Source organism: Oculina patagonica, chromosome 2, assembly GCF_052425735.1.
Source record: "Oculina patagonica isolate OP01 chromosome 2, crgOcupat, whole genome shotgun sequence".
In the NCBI taxonomy this organism is placed as follows: Eukaryota; Metazoa; Cnidaria; class Anthozoa; order Scleractinia; family Oculinidae; genus Oculina; species Oculina patagonica.
In genome coordinates, this window is record NC_135759.1 from 11,710,855 (window position 1) to 11,726,278 (window position 15,424).

Genomic DNA, 15,424 nt, shown 5'->3' on the forward strand with positions numbered 1-15,424 from the left:
TTTGTTCGTCTTTAAATGTTTTGTGAACAAAACTCTTGAGAGATTTTCTAAAACCTAGAAGAACTCGCTTTCTACTTCATTCCGCTCAACCTGTGCTCAACACCCGCCATGATAACAATTGTTTTTGTCTACGTGCGATATTTTTGGACCGGAAATTAGACTTGAACTCCATTAGCCGCTGTGGGTGATGAAAGGGTATCTCATTAGTATTGCGTCAACACTTGCTATCTCGTGTTAAAAACGTGACTTGTCACATGTATAAACGTTATATAACAATTATTTTTATGCGTGAGTATCTCAAATCCGATATGACACAACTAAGGATTTGTTTTCGCGACAATCGATTGCGTTAGTCACGCTTAACAGGAGTGAATAATCATTTATTCGCGTTCTCAATTCAAGGGATTTCTTTTCGGTGTGGGTGAACAATGCGTCAGTCAACACTTGAAGGCAACGTATAAGTCGCGCTAATATTTAACCTAAAGGATTTGTTTTCGCGACAATCGATTGCGTTAGTCACGCTAAACACGAGTAAATAATCATTCGCGTTCTCAATTCAAGGGAGTTCTTTTCGGTGTGGGTGAACAAAGCGTCAGCCAACACTTGAAGGCAATGTATAAGTCTTTCACAGACTAAAGCGACGCTAATATGTAACCAAGAACGTAAGAACGCAAGTTTGGACTGGTACAAGCGTCTAACACACTAAAGGAGCGCTAATATTTAACCTAAAACGATTAAGAACGCAAATTTGTACTTTTACAAGTCTTTCACATTCGCGACAATCGATTGCGTTAGTCTCGCTAAACACGAGTAAATAATCATTTATTCGCGTTCTCAATTCTAGGGATTTCTTTTCGGTGTGGGCCGGGGGTGTGGGTATATATGAAGAATGTATTGAACCACTGAACTGTTTGTTTGCTTTAGTAGGCCGGAATAAGCGTATACGCGACACGAGTACTACAGTATATTCAATGTGTTTTCGATTGGGTTTTCTTTGGCTCCTTAATTTGCGGTTGAGTTTTGTAAACAGCGCGTTGTTGACTTCTAGGTTTCAGTTTTAATTTAGAATGTGATGTGGAAGTGTAAAGTATTCAGGTAAGCTAAGTTATTTTCAAGACTTCCACTCCTAAACAACATGAAAAGCGTCTTTCACCCATTTAGCAAAACACTACTCCATACCACAATTGACAGCCAACAGATAGACCATAGCAAAATAGTCGTAGTCTCATAGAGACCTTTGATTAATGTTTTGATGTAATAATCATAAGTTAGCATAGTAATTTGCATCACCTTGAATTGGTACATGTGATGATTTAAAAGTGTCCAAAATGGCAGGAGCCATCTGGTGAATGTATTTTGAGTACCTTCAAAACATCACAGACACCTATTCAACAAAATTCATTACTAGGTGAACAAAAGACAAGCACATTTGATTTCTGTATAAATCTCCCATATAAGTATGTGTTATATAATGTACATGTACAAGATGCCAAAAAGCCCTGAGGGGGAACATTATTCAGACATATTTATTGTCTGAAAGCGGGGGAAGCAAAGAGCCATCCAGCTACACATATTTTGTGTAACTGACATACCAAAAACAAAGCAATTCCAACACGTAGAGACCAACAAATTTTGGTATCATTTGTAGAAAAGAACAAAAAAGTGTGATTAAGACTTTTTAAAATACAATAATTAATAATAACAATATTCTTCTATGAAGGAGGAAGAAAAGCCTAGCTAAGTTAAAAAATAACTTACAGCCACATCACTGAACTGACTTACAATTCCATGATGATGGCATGTTCCCGGAAGAACGTTCCAAAGTCTTGAATCGTTGCGCAATTCTCTGTTTCTGCTTTAGAATGGATTCTCTCGTCGTTTGTATTTATTGTTAACCCGCTACTTTCACTAATGGATCGCACTAATTTTGCTCTGCCAGGATAGGAAGGAATCAGTTTCCGTGCGGCTTTTAGTCTCTCACTGAAAGTGGAGCTGGGAGAACGCGATTTCCGATCGCGAGGGCTAACAACTTCACTGATTTGATCACTTTTCTCTTCTTCATCATCAATAACGCTAAGTGAATGAACAGGGCTAATTGAAGGCATAACAGAAGTCACAAAAGTAGCCAGGATCCTTGAATAAGATTTGTATATAGACGTACGTTGTCCACTCTCTCACTGTGGGTCCGTAAATGGCGTGCCAGCGAAGCTTGATCCAAAGGAATGTTGTGGTATCAAATTTCCATTGTTCGTCACTGCCCCACCATAGATGTCTAAAACACACTCGCTTTACTTCAGATTTGCTCTTAATAAACGCTTGTAAAATCAGATGAATAATTCGATTTCCAACGTCGCACAGAAACGCACCAACTTTTTGATTTTCAGAAGACGGTCACCGGTACCAAGTATAACTTTCATACGACAAAGAAATGTCTCGTCTCGTGGATGGAGCAACATGGCGACAAAAGTCATTCCCATGCGACTTCTTGATCTTTTGCCACGCAGAATTTTTCAATAATTTATAAGCCACGGGGAAAATATCATAATTATCGAAATAGTACCTGCACTGCCATCATATTCTTGTGACATCATTTCATAACGCAAGCTTTGTTGTGTACGTTAATTCCAGCGCGCACTGTCAAATGGTGAAGTCCCGGGGGTGAAGTCTGAAACATTCCTCACATTTATCAACACTCGACCATAAACGCCCGATCTTGATGCACTTCCCACAAACATTTCGTGAAGAATACAGCAATTCAGTAAGAGCCAAGATATAGCATAAAACATTTGAACTGTGTGTGCCACTGTAGCCACTGTTGCAGTTGACATGCACTTACATTGTAAGAGCTGCTCCTGAGGTTCATCTTTGGAGGGCCAGTCACAGTTTCTACATTCCGAAAATCATTCCATAAAATATATTTTGTTACCTGATCTGAAAGTCTCAATTCGTTTGAATTTTATTCTTTTATGAACTTCGATTTCCAAAAAAAAACACGTCCGCCATCTTGGATATGATTGAGCCCGTAAACCTTACCGCTGAGTTCTATCGAGCATGTGATTGGCCAGCAACTGGACCGTTAAACTTGATTGGCGACGAGGTGAGAATAAACGCGGTCTTTTTGACAAAGGAAACAAGGAAACGTTTGACGACAAGTTCGAAAGATTTTAGCCACTTGTAAAATAGTTCACAGTTTTAGTACATTTGGTGGTATTTTGAAGGAAAATGTATAAGAAGGAGTGTAAGGATGCTCACGCTAGAGTGTGCTTGAGCAGACTTACGAGAATCTTGGACATCAACATGCTTGAGGACTTACAACAACTTGAACATACGGGAAATGTGGCCACAAACCTGGAGATCGAAAGCAATTTGAAACCACAAAGAAGTTTTTTCTCCAAATCATCAGAAAAGATCAACAAAATAATGAACAGAAAAGGTGAGAAACCAACTGTATCTTTTTCTCAGAATAGCAGATGGCAGTACAAAACAAAACATTGCCTTGCTCACAAATGCCTTTTCAAAGAATTGCAAGCTTTCAGTATTATGGCTTATACTGCTGATAAGCTAACACTTAAATCCCCCTGTTAAACAGATGACTTTGTTGCCATAAGCAGATCTTAGTGAGGGAAACCGACATATTAATAGAATGAAAGCTTACTAGCTAGTATACTGACCTATCAGGCGCGTAGCTGAGGTTTTAGGAAGGGTGTTCGTATTGACAGAAATATTTTTTAGGGGGTTATTAAATACGAGCGCCGAAGGCGCGAGCCTCTAGGGGGGTCTGGGGGCATGTCCCCCAGAATATTTTGAAATCTAGAGGCCCGGAAATGCTATTTTTCAGCATTGTGCACGTCAATATTTCAAACTCAATGGAGTGTAAAATAACACTTATTTTTAGTCATAACAACAATATTTCCGGCGTTTTGTTAACTTGATTCATACATACATACATACCGGCTTAGTACACTAAACTTTTTACAAAAGCTTGACTTGTGGTACAAAGGCATCTCAGGGTAAAAGCTTAAGCCCCCAGACCCCGGCTCCACCGTCAATTTACTAAACGCAGCATCAAAGCGTCAATATGCACTAAATACACGTATCAACTGGGTCCCCCGAAATTGTATTCCCCGCCTTTCATCTATTGATACTCCATTTATCAAATCTCGAACGCCTGTTAAGGAAATATTTTTCAATGATGGGATTATTTTGACTACATATAATACTAGGTCACTAGGATATATTGAGGCCACTTACTTACTAATTCACTACAGGACTATTCGTAAAGCAAACTTGACAATTGCATTATCCTCGGGTGGAGGCCATGAGAGCCAGTGAGGAGAGCCCATTCTCCTAACAATTTAATACTTTCCCAATACTTTTTGCGTTTTCTTGCAGGGTAATTTAAAAGCTGCAACACTAAATGTTTGTTTTCCATTTCCCCACTATTTGCTAAAAGCTGAAAATCAACAGTTTGTGTTTTCAGTCCTCCATTATTGACCTCCAAAGGGGGTTCGTTCGAACCCCTCGAACCCCCCTTCCTACGCGCCTGCCTGTACTAATACCTGTACCTAGATTAATGTTAATCCCCAGGGGGGAAGGGGGTACAGAAGGGGCATTTACACTTAGCTGAATTTTTTTTTTCAAATGCCCCACTACAGAACAACTGATAACATGTTTTTTAAATAGTTTAGTCCCTGAATTCTCTCTTCCGCACGCCCTTTATAGGGGTTGAACTTAGGCGCAAGAAGAGAGAGTCCAGGATAACTTGCATGCCCATGCTCAGAAGGAACCAATCAGAAGGGAGGAGTGTGGCGTCACTTGCTTGGGACGCACGCGCTAGGGCTAAAAATCTTGCTCAAATGACGAATTCAACTACACGACCAAGCGCGCGAATTAATGCAAAACATTCTGTGCTAGATTGTATCCTAAGCCAATTCAATAAACAGCTACAAAATGCTAGTAAGAATAGTTGACGGATGGCGATTTGTGTTTTGGCTGTTAACTTTTAGTAAAAACGGACTGGCAAGCTAGGCTTTTTGAAGTTATTCCAGTGATCCTGCTTTTATTAGTACATATGGTCGTGTATTTGAATTCGTCATCTGTGCGTGCGCGTTTTCAAAAGTGCAGCCAAATATGGTTTTTGCCCTGATTTCGGGGGGAAACTGACGCACGTGCATGCAAGTTATCCTGGACTCTCTCTTCTCGCGCCTGGGTTCAACCGCTATAAAGGGTGCAGGGAAGATAGAGTTTAGGGACTGGACTAGTTGTTTAAAAGTTCACTACCGGCCGAAGAAGTGGACAAGGGCACCCAAGGCCGTTGAACTGCTTCTCAAATCAAAGAGTACAAGACGAAGTGTGAATTCAATGGCTTCAGGTTTCCGTGGATTTTTTTGGCAGAGATACATGTAGCACTAGGGATAACCCTACACATGTAAAGGAGAGCTATCTTTTGGCCCTTCTAGAAGGGTAACGCTTCTAGGAGGGTTACCCTTCCTCCATGTAAACTGCCCCTTAGGTTAAAAGTCGCAGAATTTTCAGAATTTACATTCTACAGAAAATTATTTGACATCTGATGACTACACAAACACTAATTTTCAAGTGTTTGCCTTCCCAGCAAAATGTATTCAAAACCATAACAAGCATTGACTAGCACCTTTAGCTGTAAGAACAACTGACTTACAGTTAATATTATATTGCTTGTTAAATAGATCCAAAGAAGCTTTATGTGGTATGCCTTTTTTTCATAGGGAACCACAAAATATTTGGCCATTCCCTTACAGAAGATGCCATACACAGAGTATCAACACTAATTGATTTTTTGAAGAGGCGTAAGTTAACAATTCATACATTATTTTCTTGGATGCACTGTAATGATTTGATTTAATGCCCCAGTGCTATTTTATTTTCATAGTTAAAGGGAGGATGGTACAGGGTGGTTATTAGGGATTGCATGCTTATTAGATTTGACTTTTAGGTTTTCTTGATGTTAACATCTGAATGTGTGCTTTTACATGAAAATAACAGTCGAGATCAAGACACCTTATGGAAGACTAGTTGTTTTGTGATGTTGGAATAATGAAAGCAATTCACAAAGAAGATGAAACAATATTTATTAAAACAGAATATGGCACTTGCTGTATTAAGAGCTGTTGAACTTCCAGAGGGGGCATATTAGGGAGGGCTTTTACAGTTGGCCATTAATGTAGACACATGCATATACTAACAGTGTCATATTTTAATAAATATTATTAAAAATAACAACAAAATGTGTTTAAAATTGACAGTAAATTATTCTTTTTACAGATGTAAGCAAGGAAGGTTTGTTCAGGGTCTCAGGTAGTAAGAAAAGGCAAGAGGAATTAAAAGACTTGCTTGACAAGGAAGAGAACATTGACTTTGATGGTGGCAAATTTACTCCACATGATGTGGCATCTGTTCTGAAGATCTTTCTTGGTGATCTCTCAGAACCTCTCCTAACCCATGCTCCACAGAATGCTTATCTACAGATCACAGGCAAGTTATGCCTGGCATTGTATGAACGTAATATTTTGAAATGGCTTATTCAAGTTAATTAACACCTCATCAATAATTATTTTGTTTATGTAGCTTGTCAATCTCCAACTACAGAAAGTTGAGAGCATTTTCTATTTTTCACACGACTGAGAGCCATGCCAAGTGGAATCACTACACAGCCTGGCCTTCATCAACAAAAACTACAAAGCATTGTAAAAAAAAGAAAAAAAGAAACCGAGACCAGGAAAAATGGTGGTCAGGATTTAATTAAAACTCCAGAAAACTTCAAAATAATGATGTAGAAAACACTTGAAGGGTGGGTGGGAACTGGGCAGGTCAGGCAATTGCAGAGGGCAAGAAACATTTACTGAGCATTGGACAAAGCCACGTGACTTAGAAACCCTGCTCATGAGAACCCAGACTCCAAGCCGTGTGTGAGAAAAACATTTTCCACATCTCAGAACTAACAGAAATACATGTAAGGTGACAAAGTTTTACACTGTAACACACTGGCAAGGGTGGGTAGGTTGAGGTCAGACAATGGCAGACACCCCCCCCCCCTCCCCAGAACTTGAGAAAAGTTCTCTGGTTGTCCCAGACAAGTAGACAAGCCTTTTATTACCATGGATTATTCTTGTTTGCAGAAATCCGTAATGATGAATCCAGTGCTAAGTTGATTGAAGCATTTCAGCTTTTGTTTCTGTTGGTGCCACCTCCAAACAGAATGCTTTTGCAGCAACTGTTGGAGCTGCTTAATCTGGTCACAAAAAATCCTCACAGTAAAATGACATCCCACAATCTTGCAGTAGTGTTCACACCCAACATCATGGACTTCAGAACGGTACTACTGTAATAATTGTTTAAGCTTTAGAAACTAGTGGTAACCACAGGTTAGAAAGTGCGGATTGAGTTAGAAAGGTTTGGTGGGTGGTTTTTGTGGGTGTTTATATATATTTAAATGAAAAATTTTTTTTGAGACTATTTTTCTCAGTCGGTAAACTCGCTATGTTGTGCTCGCCTTTTATTAACGTGGCGCGATTAATGATAAATCACGCTTAATTGCCGCTAACTGTAACCGGCCGCGAACCAGTCAGAGTTGTTTTTTGTCGGATTGACAGTTTAGTGAACTGTAGTCGAGTACGCGGTGTGAATTGAGATGTGATTTTCCTCGGTCGATAAACTCGCTATGTTGTCAGTGTTATAACAAATTTCTCGAGAATAACCGTTGTTGGAATCATTCGCTTTGCCGTGGTTTATGCGTGATACAATCAGAGCAAATTTTTCGCAAAAGCAACACCCGTAAAACACGTCTGCAAATTGTAATGTTTGCAATCTTCCATGTGACAGAAGCCTAGATCTTATGTGACAATCGTTCTTGGAGAACAGATTTTCTCTTCCGGTGTTACGACAAACTGTCCTGATTGACACATTTTTCGCATTCCGATCGTTCTTAGTGGAAGAACAAAATTTTCAACTTCCGTTTTTGGTTCGCACGCGTAAAACGCAATCCGCTGGTCACTGTCAAGATTAGGGTTGCGGGCCTCTCTTGGGCCCGCAATAATAATATTATTATTATTTCAATTTTACTACTCAAATATAAATACACAGCTTCTGGTAGTGGTACTAACCAAAGATAAGGAGCCAAAATTAGGCCAAACTGCTTTAAAAAGCAACTGCAGCAAATTTTTAGTGCATGCACTTTTAAATTTAGATGTACAAGTCAAATAAACTGAGCTAAAGACTCTCCAATGTTGAAGAGTTCTTCAATTGATCGATTTTGCTTGTAACACTGATAATTATGCCATTTATTTAACGACAGAAGGTGACGTGCCTGAGCCATTTTCCTGAGGACATGTCAGTGATGCACAAGTTGGTTGCCTCTATGATCCATCATGCTGCAGATCTTTTCAAGGTTTGTACCCGACTTGTGTGATTGACACTCACAGTTATGTGTTTTGTACAGTGCATGACTGTAAACTAGCTGTGACATTGCTGAGTTCTAACAAGATTTAGTGTTTTTTCTGTAAAACTGCTTTGTACATTATCAGCTTCCAGTGCTTCACTGGCTTGTTTCTAGAGTGTCTGCAGACTTTAAACTTTCCACTTATTGTGATACATTTCCTGATTGACAGGCATTGCTGTTTAGACTATCAAACACATACTTGTGTAATGATTGATATATTTAAAGGCAATTTATTAAGTTTTTAATTAATGTTAAATTAGTCAGTTCGATGATATGGCGGGTGAATACTTTGTTTTGTTTTTCCATGACAGATTCCAAAAGGTCTCATAGAAGAGATTGAAGCGGCAGAAGAAGTTATTAAAAAGGGAAGCGTGAGTCGGTTTTAAAGGGATTGGAATATCTCAGATATCTATGTATCTATCTTTGTCAAAACAAGTTCTGTTTGATAAAATACAAACTGTATGTATACAGTACTCAAGATTACTCCAATAACGACTACCAGATTGCAGAAAGCCAACATTGAAATTGTAGCCAAAATGTTCACTTCACTAATGTAATATTTAAAAACACCTGAAAAAGAATGAGCTTATTAGCTTGTGTGGTAAATCATTGTGGTGGTTTTTGTTTCAACAGGAGGAACTGCCAGTTACCCGCACCTTCTGTCAGCAGATGGACCAAACATCCCATAAACAAACTGTCAAACAAACTACTACAGATGCTTTAGTTCAGCTTTACAATCATGTGATGGATCTACCTGACGGGCCAGTCAAGCAGAAATTCTTACAAAGGGTTGGTAAAGTTTTGTTTTAATTAGTGACACCACTGCAGTCATTTCATTCAGGCATGCTTCCCAACAGTTACCTCTATGACTTACTTAGCCCTCCTGTCATGAAACAGGAAACCACCTTTGCAGTTTTAAGGTCGTTGTGAATGCCGCACTTCACTCCACAAACTCATCATCATTGTTGCTTTTCACCCCCTTGGGAGCATATTAGGGCGTCCACCAGTCTCTCCCTGCGCACACGGTTCAATCCTTGTTTTGGACTTCAGTTAGAGCAGATTGATCGGCTATTGGGTGCCCAGTTGGGTTTGACCCAAAGGCTTCATTCTTGTCCTCCAGGGACGTCCTGCCCCACTTCCATCCACATCTACTAAACTGGTTTTGGTTTCTGTAGCATATGCAGGGTGTCAAGTTCCTATTTTTTCCTATTTTTTCCTATTTTTTGGCCTGCCTCCTATTTTCTCCTATTTTTTCATGAAATTCCTATTTTTTCCTATTTTTTAGGGTTTTCTTAGGTACACAGAAACATTGTGAAATATTTGAAATGAAATTGTCAATAAAATTGATAAATTCTACAAAAAACTGAAACTTCATGTCAAAAAAGACCGCTTTGAAGCCTTTATGAGTGATTTTCTTTGGAAACTCGTGCCCAGACTTTCTCAGTGCTTTTGATAGCATGCAAGATAGTGAGGATACTCTGATGCGAGAGGAAGAAGTAGTAAAAGCAGACTTGAAAGCGGCTGATGAACTAATGATGCCCTTTCAGCACAGCTGTCAACAAACAAACTGTTAATTTAGCCACAATGATGCTTGACACATGCTAAGACCAAGCGAGACCAAGCAATGCAAAGCTTGGAGAAAATAGGACAAAAGAGAAAACTTCTTTGACATTCTCAAAGAAAAGGCCATGTCCTCAACAGCAAATGCTGCCAAAAACGAGAGCAAAGCTAAGGTTACCCAATCTGCTAAAAGAGCCAAAACAGTATTAAGTGTTGGACTTTTTGATTGTTGATTTTTCAAAGTCGTGGTTGGCTTTTATTGTAAGAAAGACATACATTTGGTGAAAGTGAACATTATATTGTTTCGGTTTGTAAGAAAATTAGCTTTTCATTCTCACAGTTTTAAAGGTCTAATGGCTTAAAGTTAAGGCATCTTGTGAAGTATCTAATGAAATTTGGAATCTGGTAATTGTTGTAGGACGAGTTGTGCTTGGTAACATTTGTTTATACGGCAATACATTGTGGATGTATGCCATTGTGCCTGTTAAATATTAAAGCGTTGGGTTGTGAAACAAAGTTGCTGTTGGGAGTGTTAAGAGGATAGAACTCAAAGAAATCCTCCTATTTTTTCCTATTTTGGGGTGAGAATTCCTATTTATTTCCTATTTTTTGGACATTGTCATTCCTATTTTCCTATTTTCTAAGTGCCATTTGTCACTTGACACCCTGCATATGACTTTTTTGCGGGGTAGGGTTGCTATCCCTACGTCCAACCCCCAACCAGGAGGGCCAGGGGATCGCTCTTTGTCTGGCCTCTATCAATCGACCTGTCCGGCATGTGTGGCCCTACCAGGAGTTTAGAACTCCCGCCGGCATAGCTCTAGGGGTGGTAGAGGCACTCAAGACACCCCACCACTACAATGTGATGATCCCGCCAGGGTAGACTCCACAAACTGCCAACAATTTAAATCTGAATTGAATGCCTTTCCCAAGGTTCTCAGTCTGGTGTTTGTGCCAAAGTGGAGCATTCCGTAAGTGGCTGTAAGATACGGCTAGCTGCCTGACACCTGGCATCATCTCATATGAAAAAATTGTTGATCAAACTACATGTACATTTTATGACAGTACAAATTGAAAATTAGACACCCAGGAATTTCCTTCTGAGTATTAGCCCTAGAAAGGAAATTAGGGACCACACAAGAGAAGGAAAAATTCATCATTAACATGCATTACATTCTGTGTAAGGTTTGTTGGTTTTACATATCCTAACATGCTGATAATATTTAACAATATTTACACTGACTTTTATCCTAACCTTAAGGTGGCTCGCAATAGTTTAGACCTTTGTCGGTAGGGTTCAGTGCCGCCTTAAATTTGTTTCAAATTGTTTAAAAAATGTTTCTTATTTTATGCTGACTACTCAGAAATATATTAAAAACAAAAACTGTCACCGAGTAGTTTTAAAGTTTCTCGCTTCAAAAAGCCAAAAAATAGGGTAATTTTGACATTGCCATGGGAACAAATTTTTATGTCAAAGCAGCCTTAATTTGGTAAAATGTATAAACATTTTAGTTCTTCCTTAACACTGTTGTTGTAACTGCAATAGAATGCTGAAGACAGGAACGTTTAATCAATTACAAGCCACCATAACTAACCTTGTTTTGAGGTGTGTTCCGGCATATTGAGCTTCAGCAATAATTACTGAAGCCCAATATGCCAGAAAACACCTCAAAACAAGGTTAGGTATAAAGGTGGCTGAACACATACTGTATATGCACATATGCAACTAGACTTGTATATGCTAAATATGTACACAAGCAGTGTCCCTTTATCAGATAAACAGGGTTCTACTGTAATCAGCCCCATTACAATATTCACAAACTGTTCTGTTTGATTTATTGCAGTTTGAAAAAGTCCATCCTGGCACACCTCCATTCACTCCGCGTTCAAAAAGGGTAGGTTTATATACCGTAAATGCTCTAATAAACGCCCAGGGCATCTGTTAAATTTTTGGGGTCCTGGGGGAGGCATTAAATAGATATGAGGCGTTTATTAGAGAGAGGCGTTTATTTCAATTTAACAGTAACGACGTCTACAAAACAAATAGGATGGGTAGTTTTCTAGTGGAGTAAGTTAGATAACAGAGTTGGTAAGTAGGAGACTAATCTAATTTGCGCTAATGCAAAACCTAGAAACCTAGAGATGTTGTTCATAGTTCGATATCGACGTTTTAATCGTCATCAGAGTCAACCATGTTGGCGTTGTTGGCCTCTTCAATGTCTGAGTCAAGCAAAAAACTAACTTAATTGCATGATTTTACTCTATGGAGCATTTCCTTGGTTTTTTTAGATGATTCTTGGAGGGGGCATCTATTGGACACAGGGCCTTTATTAGAGAGGGGCGTCTAATACAAACTTTGCACTTCAGTGGAGGTGTTTATTAGATACGATGCGTTTATTTGACAGTGGGCGTTTATTAGATCATTTACGGTATATCATTTTGAATGTGGGGGGGGGGGAATACCGTGGGGGGCTATGTCCTCCAAAACTAATAAGCTTTTAAGCTTAAGGGAGCAATGTCACAGGGATTTTGCATATTTTTGGTCTTAAGTGTTCTGAAATTATTGGTAGGCTACACAAAAAACATTACCTTTGAACATCTTAAGGTAGAAAGCCTATAATAAAGGCGTAGTATGAGCGTATGATTTTTAACCTTAATTTGCAGAAAGAAATCAAGCTAGGTCTATATATATATCGATTTTTTTTGAAGACGCGCGGAAACAACTTGAAAGTATAAGCCTTTTTTTTTCAAGTTACATTCCGTTTCCACCCGAGCCATCCGCAGCCAAAGATGCGTGCTCTAATATAGCAATTTTATTTAAAATGAACTAGTATTTTTAGGATTTTTAGGTAAGCTCAATATTGTCAAATCAAAGAACTCCTCAGTAAAAAGGCTAAAATAATATATGTAGCAGAGGGTGGTCATAAACCAAAACAGGACCAAGTATGTATTATGTAAAGCTGTAACAGATATCTTTATTTTTCGTCACCTCAGATCATCCGTACAGAACAGATAAATGCATCAACTCCAATGAAATCTATGGAGTCTCCAGCTGCTTTAACAAGAACTGCGCTGTCACCTATCCCAGGAAGAAACACAGCTATGAGAAATACTGACGCAAAGACAAGCACACCAGCACCTAAGAAAAGAGTGGCATTTGACCTTGTTGACTCTCCAGATTGCTTTTCTCTTAAAACACCCCTGTATAGAGCTACCCCTTTCCTTTCCAGATTGGGTTTGAGAACGCCTTCAGGTGTGATTTATCCTGGTGAATCACCGCAATGCAAGCACAAGCGGACAGCGTCTGCCTCCAACCCGGATGATTTTGTTTCCCCAAAGAAACATTTAAGAAGTCGTTCAGTTCACACCCCCAGGAACAAGAGATTGGCAAATGACCCGCCATTTACGCCGTCTGGATTTATGAGTGATGCTGTGACGGATGTATCCGCGTGTGATGAGTCTTTGACATTTACTCCCTCGGTGAAAACTCGACGCAACACCCCACCTCAAGTCAGACATAGGCTTTCAGAAGTTGATCATTCGGTAAGCATATGATACTATTGTTACCCGGTAAGAGAGTGCCACTTTTCCAATGCGTTTACGTTATGGTCAAATAATGAAACTTACCATGAAAGTAGGCGAATTTCAATTCGTTTTTCTCAGATCTAATAAAACAAGATTCGAAATGTGTCTTTTGAGATATCATTAATAAAAACAAAAGTGAATGCAGCAAACGCTAAAATATCCAGTTGAACATGATGTTCCATTTTATAAAATAGCTGAGATTCTGACAAGTAGTCTTTCACACAGAAAAAGCGGTTCTTTATCAGGGTATGTACCCCGGTAGAACAGGTATGAATAATCCGTTTGCGTGCGTCAAAATTTTCATTTTTTATCCTGTACTTATTTCATAAAAGGAATAAACACCTTCATTTCTATGTCTTCATGATATTCTGATAAAGATCATGGCACATCATTTCGCTCCCTCGGATGGCTGACAGAACCCAGGGAGAGAAATGGTGTGTTTCGATCTTTATCAAAGTGTAAAGACTGGAACGGATGTTTATTTCATAACACAATATTAATACCAAAACGTATAAATGTATCAATTCGGAGATGTCTTGTATCACTACCTATAATAAGTGCAAGTACAATTCTTTTTTTTTTTTACCTACATACAGACATAGTGCAATCAAATTATTATTGCTGTCTCATGCAACTTGCTTGTCGAAATGCACTTCATTCACTCATAGGTGTTGCTTTTCTGATTTCAGATGGAGGAGTTTTATGTTTGATAAAACAGTTCAACGAGGTTCAGTCCACACAGCACAGGGATACCATGTCCACCACAGCCACATGTTTGACAACACCTCTGGATCGCTCAGACTTATTTACCTTTTATTACTGGGTTTAACTTTCCATAACTGACAGTACAACTAAGGACTGTAGGCCATGGAAGAGGAAAAGTCTTCACAATCAATCAGTCAGGAGCTTGAATTAACCCTCTTACATTCCGACACGGTCTAAAATTTACATTTTGAAAAAAATCAAAAAAGAAGCAGGATTTCATCCACATTCCATTCCATTTCCATAACATGACTCAAGTTTTGACTCTAACAGGGCAATTGTTATACTTGTAATAACTAAGTAAACATTTAGCCTGTGTACAGCCGTCCCGCTCCCCTCAAAAAAATCGGGGAAGGAGGGGAGCGGGACGGCTGTACACAGGCTAGTAAACATTTAGCAAATACGAAGAACACGTGAACGATAAAGACAGACTCTAACATGTACATATTGTAATTAGAAGGTTGTGAGTATATTGTTAATATCTATATATACTACCTTGTAAAGTTTATTGGTGTTGTAATCAAGTTGTTTATATTATCAAATATGTAATGCTAAACATGTAGTGGTCGACTTTTCTAGAGGTAAATTAAAGTTATTTATTGATAATGCGTGTTTGTTCCCCAGTCTTGGAACTGTTCTACTTAACAATACCAGATACGTGATACTTATTTCTTCTAACGAAAATAAATAGAATTTATTTACTGGAATGAATTACCCAGCTCTCTTTATTCCAACTTCTTTCATAGCCATGTCAATGCTGCGTGGTGTGTTCCATAACAATTGTTGTTTGTTGTTGTTTTTGGTTTGTTTGTGTTTGTTTTAAGTTGTTTTTCTGACTTTTTTCGTCATTAGCAAAAGATGTCCATGTGCACAAGCAAGCTCGTATGCAGGTTGCTACGCCCTATCTTTCATCAACAAGTTTCAAACTGAGTCAAACATCGAGACCTTTCTTCCGATAGTAGCAGCCGATCAGCCGGAGGATCACACGCTAAAAAGTTCTGTGTCAAGGGGCGATATCGTTTTTTAGTTCTGAGTCACGTGATT

General features: G+C 38.9%; 2 protein-coding genes across 3 annotated transcripts in view; one reads left to right on the forward strand and one right to left on the reverse strand.

The window, feature by feature from the left end:
* The window catches only part of LOC144639666 (protein crossbronx homolog), a 13,313-nt gene extending 10,293 nt beyond the window's left edge, over nt 1–3,020 (reverse strand). The window contains exon 1 of the mRNA XM_078498952.1: nt 1,783–3,020. Within this exon, the coding sequence (XP_078355078.1) occupies nt 1,783–2,105 (323 nt within the window). The 5' untranslated portion in view covers nt 2,106–3,020. The remainder of the gene's footprint in view (nt 1–1,782) is intronic.
* A 44-nt stretch (nt 3,021–3,064) lies between these two features.
* LOC144638999 (rho GTPase-activating protein 19-like) lies at nt 3,065–15,081 on the forward strand. Of its 2 annotated transcripts, XR_013568049.1 has the most exons (11): nt 3,065–3,433; nt 5,745–5,825; nt 6,301–6,510; nt 7,155–7,351; nt 8,330–8,422; nt 8,785–8,836; nt 9,105–9,262; nt 11,878–11,928; nt 13,028–13,576; nt 14,308–14,660; nt 14,762–15,081. XR_013568049.1 is itself a non-coding variant. In XM_078498272.1 (10 exons), the coding sequence occupies exons 1-10, from the start codon at nt 3,223–3,225 to the stop codon at nt 14,326–14,328; spliced, it is 1,623 nt and encodes a 540-aa protein (XP_078354398.1). In that variant the 5' UTR covers nt 3,065–3,222; the 3' UTR covers nt 14,329–14,673. The 2 variants fall into 2 exon arrangements, 1 of the variants encoding a protein (XP_078354398.1); XM_078498272.1 differs by lacking the exon at nt 14,762–15,081 and having other exon boundaries at nt 14,308–14,673.
* Nucleotides 15,082–15,424: the final 343 nt, after the last annotated feature.

What these genes read in the sequence shown, in the direction of transcription:
- LOC144638999 (XM_078498272.1), top strand. Translation starts at nt 3,223, where the DNA reads ATGTATAAGAAGGAGTGTAAGGATGCTCACGCTAGAGTGTGCTTGAGC. An exon ending in ATGCTGCAGATCTTTTCAAG is followed by an intron (nt 8,423 to 8,784) that starts GTTTGTACCCGA and finishes TTTCCATGACAG; the next exon opens with ATTCCAAAAGGTCTCATAGA. An exon ending in AGCAGAAATTCTTACAAAGG is followed by an intron (nt 9,263 to 11,877) that starts GTTGGTAAAGTT and finishes GATTTATTGCAG; the next exon opens with TTTGAAAAAGTCCATCCTGG.